This window comes from Tachysurus fulvidraco, chromosome 4 (genome assembly GCF_022655615.1).
Source record: "Tachysurus fulvidraco isolate hzauxx_2018 chromosome 4, HZAU_PFXX_2.0, whole genome shotgun sequence".
Classification (NCBI taxonomy): domain Eukaryota; kingdom Metazoa; phylum Chordata; class Actinopteri; order Siluriformes; family Bagridae; genus Tachysurus; species Tachysurus fulvidraco.
In genome coordinates, this window is record NC_062521.1 from 9,075,707 (window position 1) to 9,102,345 (window position 26,639).

Consider the following 26,639-nt stretch of genomic DNA (forward strand, 5'->3'; position numbering starts at 1 on the left):
GAAAAAATACCCTCAAAACCAACAGCATCTTACTGTTTTTTTGCAGCTATTTTTGTATGTCCCATGTCTGCCTGAGAGCACAAACTCTGATAAAACACAAAACAAGAGCTGCTATAGACATGTAATGGGCAGATTGTATATTATTTATAGCCTAAAGCAGACTCAGATTATGTGTATTTCTCTATTAAAGGTTATGCAAGGACAATGAGCTCTGCATTGATAAACAGCACAAACACAGGGCCAGAGTCAATAATTGTATTTCTGTTTTATTTTTATTGGGAGCTAGGACACACATGTAGAACTACTTACTGGCCAGGCCACACTTCTGATAGTTCTGACACGATCTACCTGTATTTACAAAGTACTTTTTCTTTCTTTCCATCTTTTTCTTTCGGTCTTTCTTTTGTCCTCTGAAAAGCAAAGAGCTTCATTGAAACATACATGTTAGAAACAATAAAAAAAGAAATTAATAGAAATAAAAATGTACATCATACACTTGATATAGATTTTTTTGCTTTTTACAGAGGTAAAAATTCTTATTGTAAAAAACAAAACTAATCAATACAATAGGGTTTATTTCGTCTTGCTTTTTAGTATACAAGGAGACAGAATAACAATATGCTTCAGGCACTTTTTAAAACATGTATAATGTGTGTAGTAGCAAGACTGCACTGTGACAGACGTACAGACTTCACTTATTTTTTCTGTTGTGTTTTAACCCACAGGTATCCCGGGCTCTGAGTGAAGAGGATGATGTTTATTCAGTATTGCCAAAGCTGATGGAGAGCCAAAAAGGATGTGCTGTGGATAAAGGATACAGTGACACTCCTCTCCCGAACCTTCCATGTACTGACAGACAATCTACATTTTCAATGAGACACATTTGTGTTTGTAATGTACTAAACACCACACACTCTGAGTGAGACTGTCGCTCCCAGGAGCAGGTCGAATGTTACGGTTTAAACACAGACATTAGTATTAGCCATGTACATTCAAAGACACAATCGTGCACATACAGCTTTCCTAGCTAAACCAGACAGCATTTTCTTCAATGCACGATTTAGACGAACAGTGACTGGATGATTTCAATGTCAATCATGAGGTTGAACAGGATCTAATGTCCGAGACGGACTATACAGCCGTACCGGAGCTGCGTCACAGATTGTACGATGCCATTTATCCCTACCATGTCCTTCTACATTTTTAAACACATTCTCTTAATTTAAAAAAAGGCTCATTTGAAGTGATCATATCTGATAGATTACAAAAATAGTCTTCACTTTCTCTTGATTTAAAAGAACTCACAAAGATGCGTCTGTCTTGTGAGTAAACGTCGTGGCAGACACAATGAAATTGCCATCACTTTTTTTGTTTGTTTTAACCAAAATTAAGGCTTTGAGTAACATTAGAGATCATTTTGGCAAATGTCCCTTTAATAGATGTCCTGTTCTTTTAAGCTTCCTATAGAGCAGGATTTGCTTTGAAAACAAGAAAAAGAAAACTTTTTCCACTAGTTTTAAAGTGTTAATAGCCACATGTCAGAGACGGGAAACAGATACGTGTTATGCATTTCAGTCCAAGCATATCTGTGTTATACACTGTTCCAACTGGACTCCTTCTAACTCTCACATATGACCAGGCTTCCAGTTCAAACTCTATGTCCATATTTTCTTCTCCCTTTGGCTGGTGATTCAATTGGACTAGGAAAATAAATATGATCAAAAAACAAAACAAAACAAAACAAACAAACAAAAAAAAACAATCTTTGGATATCCATCATGGTCATTTAAAAGATTATCCACTTATCCACTATTCTTATCAACAAAAAGTAAAAATTCCACAAATGTGGTTGTGGACATAATGATCAATTTTAAACCTATACATATGAGTATACAGTATTTACATATACTCACACTGCAGCTTATGTAAATTTGGCTTAAATACAATAACGACAATACTATGCTGTAATACAATGTTCTCATTCCTTTACAACACACATGCAGGCTTCTGCACTATTTCACGCACACACACACACACACACACACACACACACACACACACACTGCGAACCTCACTACAGGTTTAGTGTCTTGAGCTAATCTCACTCTTATTATTTAGTAAATTTTAAGGGTTTCAAGACAGATTACAAACTTACCTAGCTGGCCATGGCGAACAAACTTAAAATGAAACAACTGATTTTGCAATCGAATGCACGCACCATTAAAAATAAAGAATTCAAGTTCTTGAAATTAAACTCAGTGTAAAAATATAAAGTACCTGCATAAGTAATGCTTAACAAGTCGGCTCCTAAAGGGCCACCTGAAAAAAACCAAGAGCCTTTTTTGTTTTTCATTGAAGAGAACGTCCAGAAGATGAGAAAAGGAAACATACACGGGAACGCACATACACGCACGCACGCACGCACGCACGCACGCACGCAGACATTTATATAATATTCATATTATATAATATATATATTCATATTTATATAAAAAAGAAAAAATATTCAAGCCATTTTAAATGCACCATTTTTGTTCTTTTCGTCTGTCTGGAGAAGGAATTGAGGCAGACAAAAAAAGAAACTGAAAAGACACGATGAACTTTCTTCCTGCCTCCTGATGCCTTCCTCAATGTGCACCATTTATCTGGGTGCGGTCAACATGTGATACTTTGGGTGGGTTCAGCATCAGGGGTCATGCAGAGGCCTTGTGCTTTCCACCACAGCAGCCACAGGCCACGGCACATCGGTGACAGGCGTGCAGTGGCGGGTAGCAGCAGAGGCAGGGCGCGAGCAGCGCAAGACCGAGCAGGGCAAGCCAACGCAGGCAGAAACGTTCGTCAGCCGTGTCGCACGAGCAGGGATCAGAATAATCGCCCTCTGGATCAGACATGCAGTGGTAGAGCAGGCTATCTGCACACCACATGCAGCTGAAACGACGGATGCATGAGCGTGCCGGGTCTGGAGCATCAGGGCAGCGACCACGGCCGTTCTCCTCATGCCGGAAAAAAATGCCACAGTAGACGCAATGTTGCTTCTCACCCAAACCCTCTTCCTCATCGTCCTTGTGTTTGAAGCTAACTGGCTGTGAAACAACAGCTCTACCCTCTCTGCGAGGGCCCTTGCTCAGTTCTGAGCCCTGTGCATACGGATAACTGTAGTCATGCTTGGTTGGTGCATCCCCTTTGGCGAAGTGCACATATGAGTCGAGACCCTGAGCACGTGCTGCTGCATGCCGGTAGTCCTCATAGCCTGAGAGCCAAGCACGCTCGCGTGGGTTTATGCGCACAACCTCCTCCTCCTCATCTAGGAAGCTCACACGCCGCGCCAACCTCGGTGCTGCCTGCATGACAGACACAACAAGTTCTGTTTATTTTTCTAATTAACATTTTAAAATAACTGATGCCGACCATAGACTGGTCAAAATCACAAAACTTGGGGAAAGACGAGAAAACACATTGCAGTAAAAGAAACAAGACCCAGTATAGAATTGAATTAAATAAATGTGCAAAGAGTACAATAAAGACTGAGCACTATATAGGTACACTATATAAGTGTTTGATGACTGTGATCTGTCCAAACACCACATGTCCATGCCAGATATGTGTTTATTAAGATTGTCTAGGATGCTGTCACCCACCTGGTCCAGAAAGTAGCGCTCTGAGGTTCTGTACTGCTCATGGAAGTGACCCAGAATGTAGTGATGGTGATGCTGGTGGGGTTCGTAGAAGGTGGAGGTGGTCAGTGGCTGCATGACCTGCTCCTTTTTCTGGGATGAGTTGGATGAGCTGTCAGTGGCTGTCTATGGCACAGAGGAGAGGTCCAATCAAAAATACAGCTTAATGATCAGGAAAGTTTGGTGCAAAGTAAAGGTTGAGGTTTAAATACAGAACACAAAGCAATGTAAGGACGAAATTGTGTGGTCTAGTGTTTTAAGGCAAGATAAAACACCAAACAGGCAGGTGCTGTGCTGTTTAAGAGCAGTTTTTCATGATCTCATAGGCTACACTGCTCTGTGACTATTCAGAATACACTACACAAACACACTCACAGACACACACGTCATTGTAGTAAAACAGACGTGGCTCGACTTCAGTATGCAATTTACCAAAAAAGCCCTTAGGCCACAAGATTTGTAAAAACTGGTCTGAAGTCTCCCTGTTATTAGAGAAGCTCTAAATGAATACAGGCTGCACAATTTTTGGCCATCGCACATTAAACCCAGAGCTCTAGCCGATGACATCACCAGGCAGAGATCTATACAGGCAAATACTTACTATAGGCAGCTCTTTTTCTGGAGGAGGAAAAAGCCTCTGAAACAGATTAACTTTCAAGAGCTTGATTAATGTGATCACAAAGTGATTAGGACTAAATCATGACCGAGGGAAAAGTTTCTAATTATGCATACTTTACACTTACGCTTCCTGAAAGATTAAGGCATGTGCTGTAACACCATGAATGTTTTACTGTGCACATTCCGGCATGTGTCTGTGTGGGTACATGAAGTCAAGCAGAAGGGAAATGAGGGTGGATTTGTGCAGCAACACAGCAGCCACACTCACTGCCAGGTAGGAGAAAAAGAGAGGCCCCGAAACACAGCCCTGTTTCAAGCTGTCTGAGAGTCGACGGACATAGGACTCCCCTCCCTCCCTCCCTCCCTCCCTCCCTCCCTCCCTCATTTCCTCCCTCCCTTCTCAGCCTCGCCACAGGTCCTACGTCCAACACGTGAACAGCAATGCAGCCCTTTCTCTACCAGGCTGCTCTCCAATGAAAACTTCGGCACACTTGCAAGGCCCAAAACATAAGAGCGGTGCAGACAGCCAACTGCCTGTGGAGAAACAGACAGGCAGACAGATAGACGGACAGAAAGGCAGGCGAACAGACAGGTTGGTCGGATGAGACACAGCCCCAGAGATTAGTGGCTGAGATTCTGGATGTGCAGCTTCCTTTTTGGCTGCATTGCTTGCATCCACCACTACCGCCTCCAAAACCACCACCTGCCAGGTGAAGCGTCTGCGTGCGCAAACACAGTTTCCTTTATGCAGCATACAGCCAAATGCACTCCTACACAAATATTAGACTTGAAATGTTGGTGAGGTATTAATGAAGGATATTGTTCATCGCTCTACACGCACATAGACCTCAGCGCTGAGTAAATATAACTGCTCACAAAACTGTAGCCAGTCAAAGGGGCTTTGCAATCTCCCTTTTTTTAGGACCAACTCAGTAAAGAGTTCACAGACAGCGGGTTTAAAATAAGATCGGCTCAGTACAAGAAAAAGGTTTGCTGAAGTGCCACTCAAACTGAATTTTTCCTTTTTCCATGTGTGTCTGAATATGAACAGAAGAGTTGTACTGAGCTCTCTCTCCAGGTTCCAACCCAAAGCCTCGACCAAGCCGGTCTGATCCACGCTTCCCCTCCATGTTCATGTAAAGCCCTTAGAACTGTGGGCCAAAAATAATACAGGCGTCCCTCACAGCACTGCCAGAAGTCTGAGCCAACATGATTTAAAAATATGCTCAGAAGGATAGCTGGACCAGGCCTGCTAGAGATAATTGAAAACACAGACCCATTTAAATGTTTACAAGGCAGGCCCAAAAGCACCAGGCCCAAGCTTCTGGCCCAAGAGGGAGACGATGGAGAGTTTACAACTGAGTGAGAACAAAAAGTAGGGGAGAGATGATCGAGGGAAAGCAGACGCAGCAAATTTACCCAAAACACAGACAAAAAAAAATTCAGTCATCTTATCAAAGGACTCTAAAGTTAGTGGTGTGGTAGAGATAAAGAGGGACTTCAAAAAGCACATGTGGCTTGACTCCAATTCAAAGGCATACCTTCATAGCAAGCACAGCAAATGCAGCAGTCTTAATGATTCGCAATCAGTGGTGCAGTGGAGGAGGACATCAAGATAATGAAGGGGAGTCAGGGCTGGGTGGGGGCAAACATTTGGGGGAGAGGGACGGGGGTGTTGGGGGGTGGCTGCAAGTTTTTGGATAATTTCACAAATTAAGCTCCCTTTATTAAGTCTAAGAGTCAGAGCTGCTAACCCTGCAGCACCAAACCACGCCGGACCACACCATCGATACCCTGACAGCATGAACGTAACATGGGACATTCTGTCACCCCATAAGGAATAGTAGGGGCAAAAACTGTTTAGTATAGCTAGATCAAACCAGGAAATAAAAAAAAGAAAAGAATGAAAAAAAATCCATAATAACTGCCTCAAAAACATATTCGTGTACTCTAAAGAAAAATGTCTCATACATGTACCTGCTTTTTATGTGATTTATCCTGAGTGCTATCACCAAAGAGACAAATGACCAACACAGGGGGGAGAATGGGTAAAAGAAGGAGGAACAAAAGGGAACCCCCCCCGATTCCATCCCTTTTTCTCCTCCCTCCCTCCCTCTCTCCCTCTCCCCAGGACTGTTAGTCCTTCATATCCCACTTCCTTTGTGTGTCCTCCAGGGCCCTGGCTGTGAGCTCCCTAAACAGTGAGGCCCTTCTCTCGCCTGGGCTTTGCTGCTGTAGCACAGGAAGTTGTCAATCACACCCTCCCCCTTCCCACCCCTTTCCCCAGTCAACAGACAGCCAGAGTCAGAGACACAGCCTTTTTCTCAAACAGCGTGAGTGTGTTTACCGACCCAACCTGAATCACACTGTGTGCAGCAATGGAACTTGCATATTTAACCCACAAGCACATCTCAATTCAATTCTCAGAAGCAAAATCCTAAGAACATAAAAAGTTAAAGTTAAAATGATTTTCATTGTGGTTGATTAATGTGTTGATCTTCCTATGGTACATTATCAATACTGTGATAACACACACAAAAGTTTCAGACTTTTATTTGTCCTCTAAAGAAAATAACATTCAAAAAATATTTAAAACAAACCAAAACATAGCAACAAGATGTAATATCTACCAAACATCTACAAGCACCACCTTTGTGTGGAACAATGTTGATTCTACAGGACTGACCTGTCACACATTTTTTGAAACAGAAGAGTTGTAAACAGTGTGTGAGGTGGATCGTCTTGCTCGACCGCTGAGTGCACTGTAGGTGACTCATGCAGCATTGGGCTTTTCTCCCGTTTTCTCCTGCGTGGCACGTTAATGTTATGGCTGATGCAACAGAACCATGCAAGGCATGTGCACATGCCCCCACCCTAGCTAAGCGCACAGGTTACACGGGCTAAAAGAATGAAGGACCTCTGCTCTGCTTCTAAGGAAATAAAACACAATCAATTCTCAAAGCCACTGCTATTCCTGTGTGAATGGCTAGACCTCCTACAATGTGTGTGTGTGCGCATGTGTGTGTGTGTGAGAGAGTGTGTGTGTGAGAGAGAGTGTGTGTGTGTGTTTAAATGACACACCCTGTTTAACTGGAAGCAGTTCAACAGTCTTTGAATGACTCCTCTGCCCCATTCTGAATGAACTAAAATAGTGCGAGGTTAAGTATAGGTTAGCTGAGGAGAAATTATTTGGGAGGAATGCACACCCAGGACACCAGTCACCCCTGAACTCCCCACGCCCACCCACCCATCCCCCAACTGCAATCATTTGGAGCTGTAAATCTGGAACAGCATTTCCCAACAGCAATATTTGGAAAGGTCATAAGCAGCCTCAAATGCACCACTGCAGCTCAGTGCAGTTCCTACAGACCATCACCTGCCCCCTGACAAGAAAGCATGTTAATATATCTGATACAAAACAAGACGTGATTCGAGCATATTGAAATAACTGCCTACCTCCATTCCTAACCACTCGGGTTCGATTCAAGAGAATTGTCCTGAATGTGTAAATTCCTGGAATAGGAAATAATTGAGGATTCATTTTCCCCTAAAGTTTGGGGTGTCTGACTTAGCAATTCACTGGTTTTGGCTCAAAAGTGAGACAGACAGCAAGGGAAAGAGGAGCCATGAGGTTTCCCCTGTAGCCGCTACCTCCCTCTCCCCTGACCCTGGGCTGCAGTAAATCAGGATGGCAGTTAGCTAGAAGGCAGCTGCTAATGATAGTTTTACAGAGGGGAGCAGGAAGTCACCTCCTGACCCTGCTTGCTGCTCCATGTCTACCACGACTGGTACCAAGACGGGGACAGAAATGCGAATACTTATTTAAAGAAAAAGAAAAACCCTACAGGAAACCTGCCCTGTGTTCCACTACCATCCCACCATCTCGCTGAAACAAAGGGCCACCTCTCCCACTGCAGCTTCTGCGGGGTAAAAATATCACAAGGACCAGGCCTTTTCTGGGATGCTTCACACACAGCCAGACAGTACAAAAAAAACAGGAAAAAAACAGCTGGAGGGAAATGGATTTGTGTGAACTATGTGGGTGAGAAGGTTAAAGTTAACCTTGCAATCTCCTCGGGTTCACTTAAAGCGCACACAAACAATCTGATTACAACCTGTCACAGTTTAAACTCTGGTAAACTTTGTGTGTACGATGGGTAAAAATGTCTTACTGTAAAGACGTCATCATCTCCGAGTTCAGCTTCATTGTGGAGTGTTGAAGAGGAAGTTGTGGAACCTAAAATACAGCAAACACACACACACACACACACACACACACACACACACACACACACACACACACAAGACATGACCGGACAGAACCTCACATATCCTGTCTGTTAGAGGCAGTAAAGGAGGGTGGGGGATGGAAAGATAGCAGAAAAGAGAATGCACACAAAGGGACAGGGAGAAAGAGAGAGAGAGAGAGAGAGAGAGAGAGAGAGAGAGAGAGAGAGAGAGAGAAACACACAACTGATCATATGACGGTTCGCTGAAGGATGAAATCCAACTCTGAGTGGCTATTCCAGAGCAGATCTCTGAGGCTTGTATTGCATGCACATTGTCAACATGTGCCTTGTGTACTCTTTGCAGCTGGTCAGCATTTAGTTCCTCCGCAAGCTTCATAGGAAGCAATTCAGAATGGAAGCAGTATAGATCAGTGTATAAAATATTAACTAACAGGCTCTGGTCTGATACTGAATGCTGTCATTTCTCTTCCTTTTAGATACATCCATTTCAGCTTATTAAAATGAATCATGGTTACCGTGTGATTGGTTAAAGCGGTTGTGTAGTAGTAGCATCAAATGCTCCGTCTCACCACTTTTGTAGAACACACGTACATGTACACGTATGAAAATTGTTTCTTCTCTAACAACGCTACCTTCTGTTATGTCCTCCAGGGCTTTCCGTACACCTCGGTCAAAAGCACGGGCGTCAGCAGGACTCTGGAAAGTGAGGCCACACTTTTTGTTGTCAACCTTCCAGTGATGAAACGTGGGTGTGGCCTTGGTGTAGATAAGATCTTTCCTCACAAAACATTCCAGAACCACCTGGCACACAAAGCAACACCACCCATCACCAACATCCTACCAGCATGTTAGCACTGTAATAATGAAGTCGCAAATTGAACAGACACCAGTCACGCTACAGTGAACAATGGAAATGATGAAGCTTTGCAGACTGAATGAGGCAAAGTGCTGGTGTAGTGAACCTAGTGAAACAATAGAAGTTCAGGTTTCTACCTGCTTGTCTTTGAGACGCTCTCCGTGGATGAGGAAGTCGCAGTGGCCGCTCAGCTCAACTGGCGTCACCTTACAGACGCCGACTCGGCTGAGCCCTCCACCCTCTTGCACTAACCAACCCCCACTCGAGTCATCCCGGGTCATTACCACCGCTTTGACGCGTACAATGTAACTGTCACTGAGAGAGAGAGAGAGAGAGAGAGAGAGAGAGAGAGAGAGAGAGAGAGAGAGAGAGAGAGAGAGAGAGGGAGGAAAAGAGTTGCTTTTTAGTAAATATAACCAACAGTAAATAAGAAAAATTTTTATCGCTTTACATGAAATGTCCAGTAATTCACATTATTTTGAGATAAAATTAATATAAAGAACACATGTACTGATGTGTAAAATTATGCCCACAATGACCAATATGACACCTTATAATGAATACATTCAGTATGTATAGCTCAGTAAGCTAAATAAGTAAGCAACATGCTGGAATTGAAGCTTTGTTCCTTCATTAATATATTTATTCTGAGAATGAATATATTTTAGCCAACACAGGGACATTTTAGTACATTTTCATTTTAGGCTTTTGGCAGATGCCCTTATCCAGCATGACTTACATTTAATCTAATTTTATTCAAGTGAGCAATGGAGGATTAAGGGCCATGCTCAGGGGCCCAACAGTGGCAGCTTGGTGTAATTGTAAGTCCAACATCCTCCTTAACCACTAGGCTACCATATCCCCAGATCATTAAAATTTACACACACATGAATTTATATATTTTAAACTTGTCAACATTCCTTTTTTTTCCTGAAATAAAGGTTATAATGCAAATCCCCATCACCATGACTTCTACTAGATGGAGAGTGGGAACAGGATATTACTCTCAGCAAGCGTGCGAGCAGGGCAAACTCTGCACCCACTTGTATTCATCCAGAACTTTGCTCAAAACAAAACAGAGCAACTGTGTTATGTCGCACATTCCAATGAGGCAATCAACTACCAACACAGACAGCTTGTAAGCTTGAGAGTGACCGTACAAACTCAGTGAGTGGAAATGCTACTCATGGCCAAGAGACAATAACCCAAACGTAAGAAAATAACTCCCTTTGGTATATTTGCACAGGAACTAGTCAAAAGACTTGGGTAAAGTTTACTTTTACATTTACTCGACTTAGCAATGCAAACAGCTCAGTGACGTTTCTCTCCTGTTCTTCCTCTGTAATGCTTAGCAAGCCAAGAGTCAGCCTTATATGGTAACCTAAGTCAATGTGTTCAATAATTAACCAGATCGAGAGAGGGGAGAGAAAGTGAAGAAGAGAGGCAGAGAAAGAGACAGAGAAGTGATGGGAAGGAGGTAAAACCTGTCTGAATACAACAGTCTCACTTAGGGATGACCCAGAATGATCAACCAAATCAATTGGTCTTTTAAAGTCAAGTAAAAAAAGAAAAAAAGACTAGATAGAATTAGTGGTAGTACTATACACTCATCTAACACTTTGTTAGGAACACTTACTCATTCGTGCTAGAGATCTGCATAAAATCATGGAGATTTGGGTGAGCTTCAGCTGATGTTCACCTTAACCAGCAATGGGTAACAGAGTGATGTCAGTGATTTTAAATGTGGCGTGAGTTGTGGTGCCAGATGGGCTAGTTTTAGGATAACTAACTGCTCATCTCCTGAGAATTTCACACACAGCACAAAAAGAAAAGCCAACCAGTGAGCAGTAGCTCTGTGGGTAGAAACGCCTTATTGATGAGAGCAGTCAATGGAGAATAGCCTGACTGATTCTAACTGACAGAAAGGCTACAATGGCAGAGATAAGCACTCTGTGCAATTGTGCTGAGCAGAAAAGCATCGCTGAAGGCACAACGCATTGAACCTTGAGGCAGAAGACCATGTCAGGATCCACTGTAGCCAAGAGCAGACCGCCGAAGCTGCAGTGGACACAGACTCACCATAGCTGGACAGTTGAAAACTGGAGAAATGTAGCCTGGTCTTATGATATGGTTATGAATCTATGGAGCCAAACTGCCATGGGTCAACAATCCAGGCTGGTGGAGTTAGTGTGACGGATGGATGCTAAATATTTTCTTGGCACACAATTGGTCTGTTAATACCAGTAATACTAATAAAGTGCTCAATGAGTGTATATAGAATTGTATTATACTGTCACATTCATAAATTGCAGTCTGTGTGTTTCATAAGAATGTGACAATGTCAGTAATTTCAGTCTTCTGAAGAAACTGACGTACTTCTTTTTTTTTTTCACTCTTTACTTGTGAGGTTCAGTTCTAAAATACAGCTTAATAAATACAGGTCTCTAAGATTGAAATGAGCTGAGGGTGGATGTGGCTTACCAGACCACACAGGATACACTCTTATTGCTACTTAATATGAAATAATATTCATTACTTTTAATTCACTGCAACACCACTGCCACTGAAAACAACACTTGTACAACGGTGACTTTAAAAGCTTGTTGCACTTCTATTCTCTACCAAACATTCTGCAGTTATTTAGCCAGAATCCATCATAGTCTTGGTTTTTGTTAGATTACATTTTACTGGAATAAAAGGTTATGAGGCATGACTGACCACTACCAGGTGGACGCAAGAGTAAGACCATGAATGTCTTTGAAAATCAGGGATGGTGATGCAGAGCAAAGAGGCAGCAGATTACATTAGGTCTCGTGAAGTTCAGCTGCCAGTCCGTGTTGGTTCTTTAGCATGTTTGTGTTTGTGTTCCACTTGTGAAGAAACTAAGAAATATTTATGTTAAATGTTGAGTTAGACATTAAATTAGAGATCTGTATTTGATCTGTTGAGGGGGTGTTTTTTAGCCAAGGCTGGTTTTATAGCCAGTGTGTAATCTGAAATCACGCACACGCACGCACACACGCAAATGGGAGAAGGTGGTTTACTGGTAATTGGAACAATGGTCATCTATATTGCTTTATTTTACTAATAATAATGAGTAAAACTATGTAAGTAAAAAATTGCTAAAACTGCTGAATTTGAACGGATTGAACTTACAATACTACTAATAAAAAATACCACTACTATTACTAAAATAGTTAGTATACTCTCAATGGCCAAAGTTTTCCACCAGTTTACATTCATGCTTCCAGATGTATATGATTGCGCTCATCTAACTCTCATCGAGGGTTTGTTAAAAGTTTTACTAGTTAAACAAATCTACAATGACTTTGGCACTCTGTTAATGCAAGGGGAAAGCAGTACGTGCTAAACATTACAGTAGGACAGAACGAGGTGCCATGCTTGAGCAGCTCTAGAGAAAGTATCCAGTATCTTAGTGAAGGCAAGAAAGCTGGTCAAAGGAAGTCTATACCACCTCTAAAATTTACGATGGAAACATCAGTATTGCCTCCCTGGAAATTGCTTTGGAATAAAAAACAATTATAAATAAACACTGAGAAGTATAAAACCACTGCTAACATAATCTTTCCTCTCTTATGGTCTGGGTGAGAATGTGAGTGTGTTCATACACCCACCTGCAGACCTACCTACACATCACACATGCTCATTAAAGGCAGAGAAAAGAACACGGCAACATTGTATTCCCGTTGACAACCGTGCGATTTGCCACAAACGCAATGCAAGAAAGGTCTACAAATGAAGGCAAGACGAGCTATTTGGCAAAACTCCTGTTGAGAATGTAAAATATGAAACTAGACAAATGCACTGTCCCCTGTCTTCTTCCACAGACACTTCAAACTCATCCAATTCAATTGTATCTTATCTAAGAAATCCATGTATATAACTCACTAGGCTTCTTTATAATAAAAAATATGAAGCTGTCTGAGGACAGCTCAGTTAGTTCTGTTTGGAACCCAGAGTGAATGGCAATTTACTAAATTAAACCTTACTGAAATAGACACATGACAGAACTTGGAGCACTTGTCACTTATGCAGCCAACTGAGAGAAAATGTCAGCGAGATAGATGTATATAAATATATATATATATATACATATATGTGTGTGTGTGTGTGTGTGTGTGTGTGTGCGTGTGTTTGTGAGCGTGTGTGCGTGTCCGAATGAGTCATCCGTCCCATCTGTGATGCAGAATTTCACAAAAACACCTCTCTTTCCGCTTTTCTTTTTCATCTCCTGTTCTGGAGAAATCACCCACTAACGGATGTCCACCGACAGGACACTACCTCAGTGCGAGGCCTGAGACGATGTACAACACTGAGCAGTACAGTGTGATTGACCAAGCATTGATACAAGTAAAATAATGTGTTATTTAACATTCTTTAGCCTGTAAATCTGTTTAGCAAAACATTTATTTACATTCGACATTGTTGTACAATCTTGATGGAACGTAATCTAAAGATTTACGAAATCTCAACCTATCTCACAAAAACAGACACGAATCATTATAGATTCTTTTCCTAGATCTTTTCAAGATAATCAAATCCAGCCACTAAATTATTGTTACATAATGCACAGGGTGATAGATGGACAGTACACGGTTTGTTTAATACTCTATTTTACATAATGAATCCTTTATGCAAGCATAGTCTACCATGGTGCAGGGAAGCAGACTGGAGCAAGGCGACGTCAGTTTCTACACAAGTGTATCCTATTACCCAAATGTGTGTGTGTAGAAAAAAGTTTTAGTCCAAAGTTGTTTTTGTGTGTAGTCTGTTTACTGCCAAACAGTGAATAGGACAAGGACAACAAGGAAATGACACATTTGTAATGCATCAATAAAAGTCATTCTAAGTAATACTAAATGACTTGAAAATATGTCCCAGTGGGGAAAAAATCATTTCCATCCCTTCTCATTATACTTTACTAACATGCTGTCAAAACACAAAAATTCAACATGAAATAAAATATGATTTTATTTTGGGTAAATGCTGGGAAATATTTACCCTATAGTCATCTATATAGACAGACAGGCAGCTAGACAGATGAACAAACATGTACAAAGACAGATAAGCAATCTATTATAAATAACAGCGCATACAGGACAATATTTTACTCGTGTTTACATCGGATATCTTTTGCTGTTTTTCACACTGTTCTTTAAAGCTCTAACTCTGTTGCCTTTATCCATATACATCAACGTGGGAAGATATCTAATATTTCTGACATGAAGGTTGTGTCAAAGATAAACATAAATAAAATACAAGCTGTCTAAATGCCCTGCAGCATTGAGCATGGCACACAAGGCCAAATCCCACTAGCGTTCCAGCGATTTAAAGCCATGCGGTTACTCTACACATATCCTTACCGTGATGCTAATCTTTCCAAAGCAAGTTTTACATTCTCATTTAGCATTCTCTCACACCAACTATTTGTGCTGTGACACCAAAAATGGGTGTTCTAGTGTTATAGACCTTCGAACAAATGCAAAATACACACACACACGCGCACACACACAAAAATGTACAAAAGCATCTGTAGACATGACTCCCTCTGTTCAATTTCATCTCAGGCTGTTAAGTGTTTTATTATAAGTGTTAAGTGTACGAATGAAGTCATATTGTAGTGTAATGTATACAGTTTATGCTAACGTTTTCTTTCTATATGTTGAGATATTACTTGATGAGAATTTAGTCATTTTAAACCTGGAGTCATTAAGAAGGAGTCAAGTTGAAGATGAAGTCATTGAGAAAGACAGCAAAAGTGTGGGATCTTTCATTCATGTGTTTGTGACACATTCATGACAGGTAATGGCAGTTTAGGTCTTCCTCACTGTGTTTGTAATATACACTCACATTAGAAAGTCTGTGGTATATTACAGTGGTGGTTATTTTACACAGTCGCTATATACTGTTATATCTTATGTTGGGGCAAACAATGTGATTTTTGTATAGACTAAATATTCATCTACACACACACACACACACACACACACACACACACACACACACACACACACACACACACACACACACAGAGTAAAACAGTGTATTAGTAACACTATAGTAATACTGGGTACGCCCTCCCTTTGCCTCAATTCTTCGAGACATGGATTCCACAAGATGTTGAAAACACTTAAATTGACATGATTACATCACATGTTTCCTGCAAGCTTTTTCAGACACACTTTCATGCTGTAAAACTCCTGCTGTACCACATCCCAAAGATGTTTTACGGGATTCAGATCTGGTTACTGAGGAGATCAATGCCACATTTATGAATCCAGATTGAGACGACTTTTGCTTTGCGACACGGTTGTATGTGGTCGTGTCCACTACAGCCTGAGCTTTCTGATCTTGGCTGACAGATGTAGAACCAGACATGGTCTTAGACATGTTGTAGTCAATCTGCCTCAAGGTTTGTGCATTCTGCCAGGCTTTTCTGTTCACCACAATTGCATAGAGCAGTTATCTGAGGTTCTATAGCATTTAGGTCAGCGCAAACTGGATCTGCAGAACTGCTACACATTGGACTTGTTTCTTTATTACACCATCGAGAGTTCCCAGGACATCTGTGTGTGCATGTGTCTGCGTAAGGCCCAGTTGTCTGGTTTAACTTTAATAGGAAATAACCTAGGTCAGCTGCTTACATCATAAAAGAAGTTATTGCTGACCACTATATTCCAATAAACAAATATTTCCCTGACTAACCACAAAAGGAGGAATAAGGACATCCAGTGGGACAACACAGTGGTTCTTTCCGAACGCGCCACAGACAATAAGGTTGTTCTGATGCCAGGTTTGACTTCCGTGACCGGTCTATTACTATAAGGGCTGTTTCACAGAAATACAAAAAAGAGAGTAAACACCACTGATTTCCCCGTGTACGAGCTGGAAGAGTGTTCTCACGTATGTGTGTACTGGTTAAAGGTACTGAGAAAAGAGAAGTCAAATTGGAAGTTTTTCCCCTCCATAGTTATGCCTATTAGTTATGAACAGGGGACATCCAGGTCTAAAGAGCACACATGACTGAATCCATTCTCACTTATAAATTTATAAATTTAATTTATCACAATAAATTTCAATTACTAAGTGAACAATGAGCACCACCAAGACTACAGGCCACGTAGCCTAGTCATATTGGACACCTACAGAACATGTGCACATGTACAGTATATGGTTAACTAGGATTCATCAAGAATTGAAAATACTAGGAATTCGACTGGAAATTAGATTAGCGCATGTTGCTATCTACAGTTTCCAACATCAGAGGGTGATCGAGAGGTAAAAGAGGAGACAGACATTTTACACATTTCTGAACATGCATTCTTATAGCACCAAATGCTACCAAAAACACAGGATCGCACACTAAGGGTATTAGTCATCTATTTATGGAGAACTTTTAAAGATGGCAAGCAGCAATTAATGACTCTTTCTGGTCTGGCTAAGATGAGGGTGAGTAGGCGTGTGCTCGGTTTGTGGATTAGGCAGAAGGTGGTAGATGGCTGCATAGAAACACTGTAGGCTTGTTCTGAAGTCCTGCCAGAGGAGGAGGGGAACCTGAAACACCTTTGAACCTACTCACCTCTTTGTAGGGAGGCTATTTAAAAAATTGATTAGAGAATGATACATGTGGTTTGAAATGATGTGCTTATTTCAAACTCCGGATCATTCTCTTTTCTTCATCTACATAAAGTCAGCGCTGAATGCTAAACCCGCACACTCGACCTCCTCCTTTCTTTCAGTGCTTGGATGTGTCCTCTCCTATTAAGTGGTTGGAGTAAGGTCTGAACATTTTGGTCATTACTGTCTTGCATCTTTAATCTTTTGAATGATTATGTGATGCTCTGTATGTTCAACAATCCACACAAAAAAAATGAATAAATAAATAAACATTTGAGTTAATCATGGCGCTCTGTGTGTTTGTAGGAGGCACTGAGTGCAGCCCACAACGCTCCCTTGCTCAGCCTGAAAACCATGGCACTGATCACCCACACGTGTGCGCACACCCACACACACTCCCACACACCAGAACCGTACAATTCAGAACAGCATCCAGCCAAGCCGTCTTCTCTGTCCACAGAAAACAAAACAGACAGCCACAAGTGCCGCAGCATGGGGAGGAGACGGAGAAAGAAACCAAAGCAGCAAGGAGGAGGAAAAAAACAGTCAATCACACAGCAATCTGGAAAAACCAGACGTGACGAGGCTTACCGGCTGCTCTCATTCATCTCTGTGCATCCAGTGGTGTCGCTCAGGGCATCGGAAGTACAAAGAATGGAGGATGAGCTCGGCCATGGGCACTGGAGCCTTAGTCCATAGAGTGCACAACCAAAAGCTTCAGCTATTCTCACATACGACGAATGATTCAGTCTCCTTGACAAACATGGCGAGCGGTGGAGGATGAGTCATCCGCAGGCAGCCATTCTGCCTTCAGCCGCCGGCCTACAGCTCAGTGCTGCTTTCACTCTCTATCCTTATATTCTTTCTTTCTCTCTCTTTCTCTCTCTCTCTCTCTCTCTCACACCCTCCCTCCTTCCCTCCCTCCCCCTCTCTATTCCTCTCTTCTAATCTCAAGATAAGACTGAAAGAGTATGTGATCTCTACACAGCATAGGTCCAACACACCTACACTTTAAGCTAAGGCTACATCTAATGACACCCACACATGCTGTGGGAGGTGCATGTGCATCTGTGTATGTGAGAGAGACAGAGATCAACCTACCATGAAACAGTGCAGTGACTGTGTACCTCCACATCAATCCACCTACATGCACACCAGTAGGTTTCTGAAGCCTATACAAACGCCTATGCTTTTAACGTTCCATAAGCTCGTTTAAAAAGAAGAGGTACCTATAGAAAAAAAAAAGCTACCTGTAACACCTACACTGGAATTCGTGCACAGCAAAGGAACCCTCCGCTTCAGCAGGCACACATAGGAACAAAAGCATATCTAATACCTGCAATCCTTTCATGTACCATTATCTGTGTGCTCACGTAAATTGTTAGAAAACAGTACAAAGAAATGGCCAAATCTAAAAGAAGGAGCTTTGGAGAGTTGCCAGAGTGCAGGAGTAGCTTGTCATGATAACCAAGGTCAAGCCACATACAATAGAAACTCATTTTTCAATGTTGCTGACTAACTGTGAAGGTCTTTAGGTTCTGTCTAGCACTCTGAATAAGTCAGAGGTCTGAAACCTAGGGGAAACTTTTAAAGCTTTTTTGTAGAACACAAGGCCATAATTACTCTCAGAGATGATTCTATGTAAGTAGAGCACTTTAACAAAGAGAGAAGTGCTACACATTCAAAGAACCCCTGAAAAGCCCCATTTTTCTAAGAATGTATGAGACTAGAATATCAGGCATACCATTAAAACGGCACGGTCCCAGTTAGATGGAGATGAACAATGGTCCGAGTGTAATGCGGGTGCTACATGTAGAGCCAAATGACTGGCCAAGAATCAATTTCCCCATTAGAGGAAATTTTAAAGATACATTTTATTAATTTTGTTATTCACTCCAACATTTTGTGCAGCTGACAAACATGTAGATGCAGGCAGACAAGTGAACATGTGAGCTGTCACATGAGGATGTTGGAATGGTGAGTAAATCCAGTACAATTTGTGCACACACCGTCAGACGCACAGAAAAAATTTCAGACCGGGATTTAATTTCAGACTTTAGCCAAAGAGCTGAAATGGAGTTTGAAAATGGAAAGGAAAATAACAGTGGAACAAATATTAAAAGAAGTCAGAGAACCAACATGAACTAATTCTTAAAAAAAAAAAAAAAAAAAAAGAGATATTACTGAACTTCTTACGATCTCCAACATTAACTGCTTTTGAGAGACATCTGACACAAACGTCATTATTCATAGTATTTCAGAACAGTTGGAGAATATTAACTGCAATAAAACTGGGCCGTAAAGAAAAAAAGCATGAGATCTGAAAGTAAACATTGTACTGTTGTCCACCTGAATAAAATGGCAGCATCATGATTGCTATACTGGAGACTGAACTTTTTTCCCCCAGAGTTCACTTTAAACTGGATCCTTTTATGACTCATCTTATGACTTGACTCCTATTTTGAATTAAACAGATTTTTTTTTTAATGTAGCAATCTGGATACAAGTAAACACTCATCTTTAACAGTAAAAACTAAAGACTTTTTCCACATAAACAGCTGCACTTTGCTGACTGATGCGAGGTTGTAACTTGGTTGTAATTCCCTGCTCAGAAACACTGAAGAAAAAACCCTAAACTTCAATTTGGGTAGTCTTCTCAACTGCCAGTTTCCTGCCTTTTTTCTTTTTGGGAGTGAAACCAACAACCCAACAAGGCTGCACAAATTGAACGGTATAGAGTTTGATTTATTTACTTTAAAATGAGTAGCATAATTAGCTTTAGATCAGTTAATAGTATAAAAACACTGTTATTGGTTAAAGCTATAGAACTGATGTCTCTAATCACGTTTTTGACTATGTAATCATCACTATTATCACTAACATTTGCCAGTTAGCTAACAACTCGCCATTGTCTGCTTGCTAGCTTGTTGCTAAGTTACTCACTGTTAATTGCTGTGTACTTCAATTACAATCTCAATGTTGTAAGAATGTTTTAGGTTCACTATAATGGCACAGAGCCAGTAGCCACTCAGGCCTGTAACTGTTACAGTGAGGTAAAGTAGATTTTTATGGGCTTTACCTGCTCTGACAGAGCAAACAAAAGACACTCTCACGGTGGCGTCCATGTTGTTTCCCGCTTCGAAAATTCTGAGGTGGGAAATGATGCCATTAAAACCTGCAAATTACCACTTACAAAGCACCACAAGCGCAGCACAAGCATGTTTAAGGAAATGGCGTGAGACATGCTGTAGGAGCTTCCAGCTTCCATTCATTCACACATCATATAGTCACAGTCTGCGACATCCCAAGCACCTTCCCAAAGCTGTGAAAGCATTGGATGCCTTTTCAAATTGAAGTATAAAAGACCCCAGAACTCCACAGATGAAGTGTAACAGTAAATGTTAGACAGGGAGGAAACAGCTTTTCAAGTCTGTTATGTAATTTGTGGCCACAAAGTAAAGGCCTGGTGGTTCAGCACTGGGGCCGCTGCAGGCTTGCCTTTTATTTCGACCCTGCAAACTGGCAACAAACACAACAAAGGTCAAATAATAATAATAATAATAATAATAATAATAATAATAATAATAATAATAATAATAATACATTTGTACTGTTTGGTTGCTGAAATGAAGTAGCTGGTTGTTATGGCTGGTTGTTAACAAGAAAAATAAATAAACTTCAGATGCCAAGTATTATAAAAGAATGACAAACGTATTGGTATTCCAAGTATTTACTAACAGCATACTCGACTACATAGAAGCAGGGTGATTTATGTTTCTCTTTTAACTTAAATTGTATAATTCAGTCTTATCTTCACATGCAGGAAAGCTGCATTTACTATAAAAAAGAGACTATCCAGCATAAAAAATACTTGTATAATAGTAAATAGGAACTAGGAAAGTTGCCGATCACAGTAACACAATTTTAACTCTAAAACTTTTTCCAATTACACTGCCACAACAAAGCTCTCTGACTCTTAACTGAACACAGCACTGTGCTGTGTGTGGACGATAACCGAGTTAGTATCTTCATGACGTTTTCTGTTCTAGATGCAGGCAGTTTCTGATTGGAGACAAAGTTCAGCATCACCACCACACATAAAAAGAGACTCTAAAACCACAGGCAAAGGGGGCGGAAAGCATCGGGCATAGTGGCTTCCACCCTTCTTGGCAGGTGGGTTGAACAGTTGTACCAAAGCTGATAAGAGTAGACTGTTACTTCCTTAGATAAGGCTTTGCTAACTCTTCCTGGCCCACGAACACCACTGATCCAGCAGCATGAAAGGAAAAACACACGCACATTCAGTTCTTAAGGAATGTATTCACGATTCTGTTCTGTATTTATAATATACAAATGTATCCCAGTTACCTCACCGTGTCATACGCAGTGGCATAACTTTATTTCAACGTAATTGGGTGCAGAATAGTTTGAGAGCAGGCTGACAAAAACAGATTTGACCCTAAACTATAGCTATAAATGTAAAACTGAAAATGAAAAACCAGACTGGCTGTAAACGGATTGGGTTATGAACCTGTGAAATTCTTGTCGCTGCAAATTCCTCTCAAACGAAATGTCAAAAATATATAAATGTAAACAATTTTTTTTTATTACAAAACCAAACTTTTAGAAATTATTTTTTATGAATTATAAATACTAAATATTGACACAGATCATTTAAATGTGCTGTTAATATTGTTGCTGCAATAAGACATGGCTGGTGAGTCGACAAACTTTGTGAGATTGGGGCACAGTAACCACACTAAACATGTGATCATATTTCTGCACCGTAAGTAATCAAATGATTACATTTTTACACATGCTGTTTTTCACTGAGCACAACTGATTGTCAGACTTGTCAAGCTGCTTTTCCAATTACAGGTTTAAACCATACACTGCATGCTGGCCAACACAAACACAAATGTAAATAATATCTTAATCTATTGTCTAGGGAGGGTGTTAACTGCTCTTACTGACCCTGGACTTATTTTTGAATGGACGGTTATAGAAGTGGAATAAGCAGGATGCCTGTGCAGTTGCCTCCAGAGCCCACCTACACATTACCATACGGGAGTGTTGAAATGAAAAGGGCCTCGTTTGCTTGGGCAAGTGTTTAAAAAGGGGAGCGTTTTGTCAATTGTAAAGGAACAACAGGTTCAATAAAGCACAGATAATGGCTTCCTGTCTGCGGCATGACTGAAGGACTATCAATGCTCCCTCCCAGCAGAGAACAGGGAGGAGGGGGAAATGACAAGTTTCTCATTCTGTGTGAGGTCCCTGTATGTACAGACCTGTTTTACAGCAGCCTACACAAATAAACCATCACATTTTAATACTCAACTTAAGCAATAAAGTTCAAGGAAACAATCAAATTAATAATTAACAGCCTGACTGGCTGAGCAAAGAACATTCTGTCTTTCTGCTGTTGTATTCAACAGGAATTAAACATAAACCTAGGGAATAATGTAAGATCATTAGGATAAGCTAATAAAATTAGAGGAGTGACACGGCTCTAAAACTTATCTATACCACTTTCAAGAACTGTTCTACTCACAGTACACGCCTTAGATTACACTGCCTACACACCAAGAACTGACTGCAGAGGTCAAGATTCGTTCCATATGTGTTTTACAGTGCTGACTCACATGGTCATTAAGTACAAATCAACCATCACTGTGCTTTACCAGACTCTTTAATATAAACTAAATATACTCCGGTGCGTCAAATTGTATGGACGTAAATAAAAACGTATGACGATATACCACAGCTCAAAAAGTAATGCAGTTATAAAAATGAGTTATGATAGCTGAAGTTACGTGGAGTTTTGTGCTTCAGGATGCAAACCCTCAGGATACACTAAGAACAGTGTTTTAACAATGACTAACAGGCTGCTGCTGCTGCTGAGCTCTATGAGCATGAATGAATGTGTGAAAAGTAAATCACACGATTCATTTGCACTATTCTCACACAAACATGGCAAGCTTCAGTTTATTACTTTTTTAATAAAAGACTAAGTGCAAGAAAAGGAAAAGCTTTAAATTCACTCTAGCAATAGAGTCAGTAGAAAAACTGAGCAGGACCAGACGGTGCTCAGACTTCTCTCAGCCATGTGCCTTGTGCTTATTTAATGTCTTTTCATCATACAACTGAAAGCACAACTAAAGTTTCTAAAACATTTTAGGACAGCATTACCTCAAATCAAATTCCAACAAGAAATAAAAGGCTATTTGTTTGAAGAAGAAAAAAAAGCACCACCATTTAATACATTATCTTCCGATTTGAGCAAACCTAATCTTGTTCAACTGGAAGCCAAAAGAAAGCACACCAGCAACGTATCCTCTTACATAAAATGAAGTGGTCATCAGAACACATCTTAGATCAATGAGGGGCATAATGCATATCGCTTCACACACCACCTCCACGCTGTTTCAAATGGCAGAGATGCCCAACACTAACATAGGATTAAAAACTATTAATGTACATTACTGTCTAAAAACCTGTATAAGTGAATGCACTTAACTCTGTATTCATATTTCTGTTAGACTGGTGCATACTGTATTAGTTATTCATTCTATACAGGTATTAGTATTAGTCTGTAACTGTACAGAATATACAATTTTATATTGTTCAGCAAGACTATTTAGTACAGGCACAAGGTTTGCACAGCTGTAAAAAGTTAAAGTTCAATTGAAAGCAGAGCCTGGCCCTGTGAGTCACACTGAAAATGAGGATGTGAAATCGATTCTTGCTGCGCCGGATTGCCCATGGCTGCATTGACCTTTAGCTGAATGTCATTGCTTCATCGTGGTCTTCCTCTGTGCCGATCCCAGAACATATCTGTGCTGTGGAAATGCTGCTAGGATAAACCGAGGTGACCTGACTAGCAAGTGTGTGTTTTTTCCCACATGCTCTGTCTGACACAATGTGGTAATAAACATAACCCAGTTTTAAATCTTACAAAAGGTTAAAAACAACAATTAAAAACAAACAAAAAAGGGTTTAGTTTAATGCTAAGTGTTGTAGTGAACATACAGCTAGTGGCTAAGCACAAGTCAGAGCTAACCTTTATCCTACAGCACACATTAAACTGACTTACTCTCAATTATCTGCTTGTTTACAATTCTCAATATATTAAACATCCACATTCGCTGGGATATAAAGGTGCTTTATAGGTGTGTTTAAATTCACAGAAAATAAAACTCGGCCCACAAGGTCCAGGTACGTGGCCGGGTATCTAAACAGAACACTATGGAACCAAATAGTGGGCAGAATTTTACCCCACTGGCACGATTCTGAAGCTCTAGTGCATGTGTGCGTGTGCGCGCGTCCTGTCGTTTCTATTGAATGACGCGCGCGCGCGGCCTGACAGTTCAGCTCTTTTATGAATGAGAGCAGCGTCACGCGACCCCGAGGGAGAAAACAACTCCCTCTGCCCTTCTTCCGTCCGATAAAACTGCGTCCATTCAACACCGAGGCCTCTTATTATTTTTGTCTTTTTACGCGATTAGAAACACAGCATTAAAATGTCCGCGACATCTGCACGTACATTAATAACACACATATATAGTACCTAAAGATCAGACAATAAACAAAACCGTGGCTTAGAAATAAACGTCTATAAGTCATAAGTACAAACCCTGCACATGTACAAATGAGAAGAAAAAATGAAACTGTTCCCTAAAATTCAGGTACTGAGAAAAAGGATATTTGTTAGTGTAGGAAAGCAAAGCAAGAAAACATTCCCAAGTTCTACACGTGAGCTTCACGTGTCACTAAATAAAAGTAAAGACATATATATATATATATATATATATATATATATATATATATATATATATATATATATATATATGAAACAATACACGTCAAGTGTTTGTGTGTGCGTGCGCGTGAGCACGCGCGTGCTACACAAGCATAAACCGCAACAGGGCTTTTTTATGAATGAAACACTGTATGCAAATGAGCGCGATTCAAAAGATGGGGGAGAGAAAAAAACAAATGGCGGATTCACTAAAATCATTCAGCTCCAAAGGATCTGCTCGGCGTGCTGCATTCGCATAACGTGCTGAACGCCACATACACTTCAGGGCAGAAAGCTAAAGTGTAATTTAGAGGTAAATGTGCACGTAAACCGTGTGAGACGTCAAACGACACGGAGCGACGTGTTTAGTAAATGCCTTTAGTGGAGAATGTGTCCGAACCGCCCCCCACTACCCCCCCCCCTCCCTCTGTCAATACAAAACATTTAACCCGAAAATAGTTTGTCCAACTTTCCCCGCAGCCACACTGATGATCCTCACGTTCACCGAGCAGAAGCTCCACAAGCAAACGCGTGCAAAGGAACAAACAAACTGTAAAAATGTGCACAAATAAATAAATAAATAAATAAATAAATAAATAAATAAATAAATGTCTTCATCGTGTACTTACTCGTTTGGGTGTGTTTCTTCAATCATTTTCTCTTTTCACCTCGCACAAAATCCCAATACGGGTGCATTCTTTTGGCTCGTCATTTTTTCTCTCCACCCTTTTTTTCCTTTCTTTCTTTTTTCCCCCAAAATTAAATCTCTCACATATCGCAATACTACTGACAATTATTATTTAGCCCTTTTTTGTATTCGGTTTGTTTGTGTTCTCCTCTTCGTCCCTCCGTCCCTGATGGCTCTTTTGGATTTTTTTCCCTCCGGATCGAACCATTTGCTGATGAAAACAGTGAGAAAACGGTGAGAAAACGGTAAGAAAACGCCAAATCCGCAGACGAGAGTGAAAAACGCTTGTTTATTTTTCCCGTAAGGAGCACATGCATGTATTCCGACCCGGCTGTGGTGCTAAATGCGCGGTTGATGTTGCTGAGGGTGGCCCCGTACGAGCCCCATCTCTCATTACTCCATGTTGGATTGTGTGCAGAAGAGAAGGCGAGCAGACGCACAGCGCGAGCAGGGCGGAAGTGATGACGTCACATCGCACCCCATTCGACTGAGTCTCAACGACTTTCAGGCTCCAAGCCCTCACGTCTGCTTCAGATAGAATCGCGTGGTGTTATCTACCACTTAACCCACTAGTTAAAAGTGCTATTTTGTACAAATCCCCTGCTTTAGGCACCCGAACATTACATCAGCTGATCGATTACAGGTTAAAAATTATAACCATAGCAAATACTTTACTGTAGCAACCCTGCTGAAAACGAATGCCAATCGCAGCGCCTACGTAGTAACTATAATTTCATCTAAGAAGTGGTTTCTTTACTGTGCCTTTCCTGCGAGACGTGTGCTAAAGGAGCAAAGGTGGACAGAGCAGCCTTTCTGGCTCCGTCCCAAACCGCACACTTGCCCACTAGATAGTGGTCTACGTCACTACACAATTGGCGTAAGATTGTGACTATTATACGCAGCCTTAGTCTGCTTTTCAGGACCAAGCCTTTATCAGTTTCCCTTAATGAGAGCCCTGAGGATAAGAGCGGCTTTGATCAGGGTTTAACGATGATGTTAAACTGGTCTGCTTTAAATTCCTCACTGATCACTTTATCAGGGCTGTTCTCAAAAAGATCATTAATCATTGCTGTTTTATTCTTAGCGCACTTGACATGACAATAGTTAACTGTTATGG

General features: G+C 40.9%; 1 protein-coding gene and 1 long non-coding RNA gene across 3 annotated transcripts; one reads left to right on the top strand and one right to left on the bottom strand.

Moving 5' to 3' along the window:
- Positions 1-253: 253 nt before the first annotated feature.
- Positions 254-26,270, bottom strand: spred2b (sprouty related EVH1 domain containing 2b). 2 transcript variants are annotated; one of them, XM_027150365.2, is made up of 6 exons: positions 25,464-26,270; positions 9,536-9,713; positions 9,175-9,343; positions 8,465-8,529; positions 3,639-3,800; positions 254-3,341 (listed from the first exon to the last, which is right to left on the bottom strand). In XM_027150365.2, the coding sequence occupies exons 1-6, from the start codon at positions 25,487-25,489 to the stop codon at positions 2,694-2,696; spliced, it is 1,248 nt and encodes a 415-aa protein (XP_027006166.1). In that variant the 5' UTR covers positions 25,490-26,270; the 3' UTR covers positions 254-2,693. The 2 variants fall into 2 exon arrangements, with proteins under 2 accessions (XP_027006166.1, XP_027006167.1); XM_027150366.2 differs by lacking the exon at positions 25,464-26,270 and adding an exon at positions 17,628-17,836.
- LOC113645061 lies at positions 19,233-24,773 on the top strand. The gene is made up of 3 exons (XR_003441129.2): positions 19,233-19,767; positions 21,086-21,209; positions 21,985-24,773. It is a non-coding gene; the product is annotated as an uncharacterized LOC113645061 (long non-coding RNA).
- Positions 26,271-26,639: the final 369 nt, after the last annotated feature.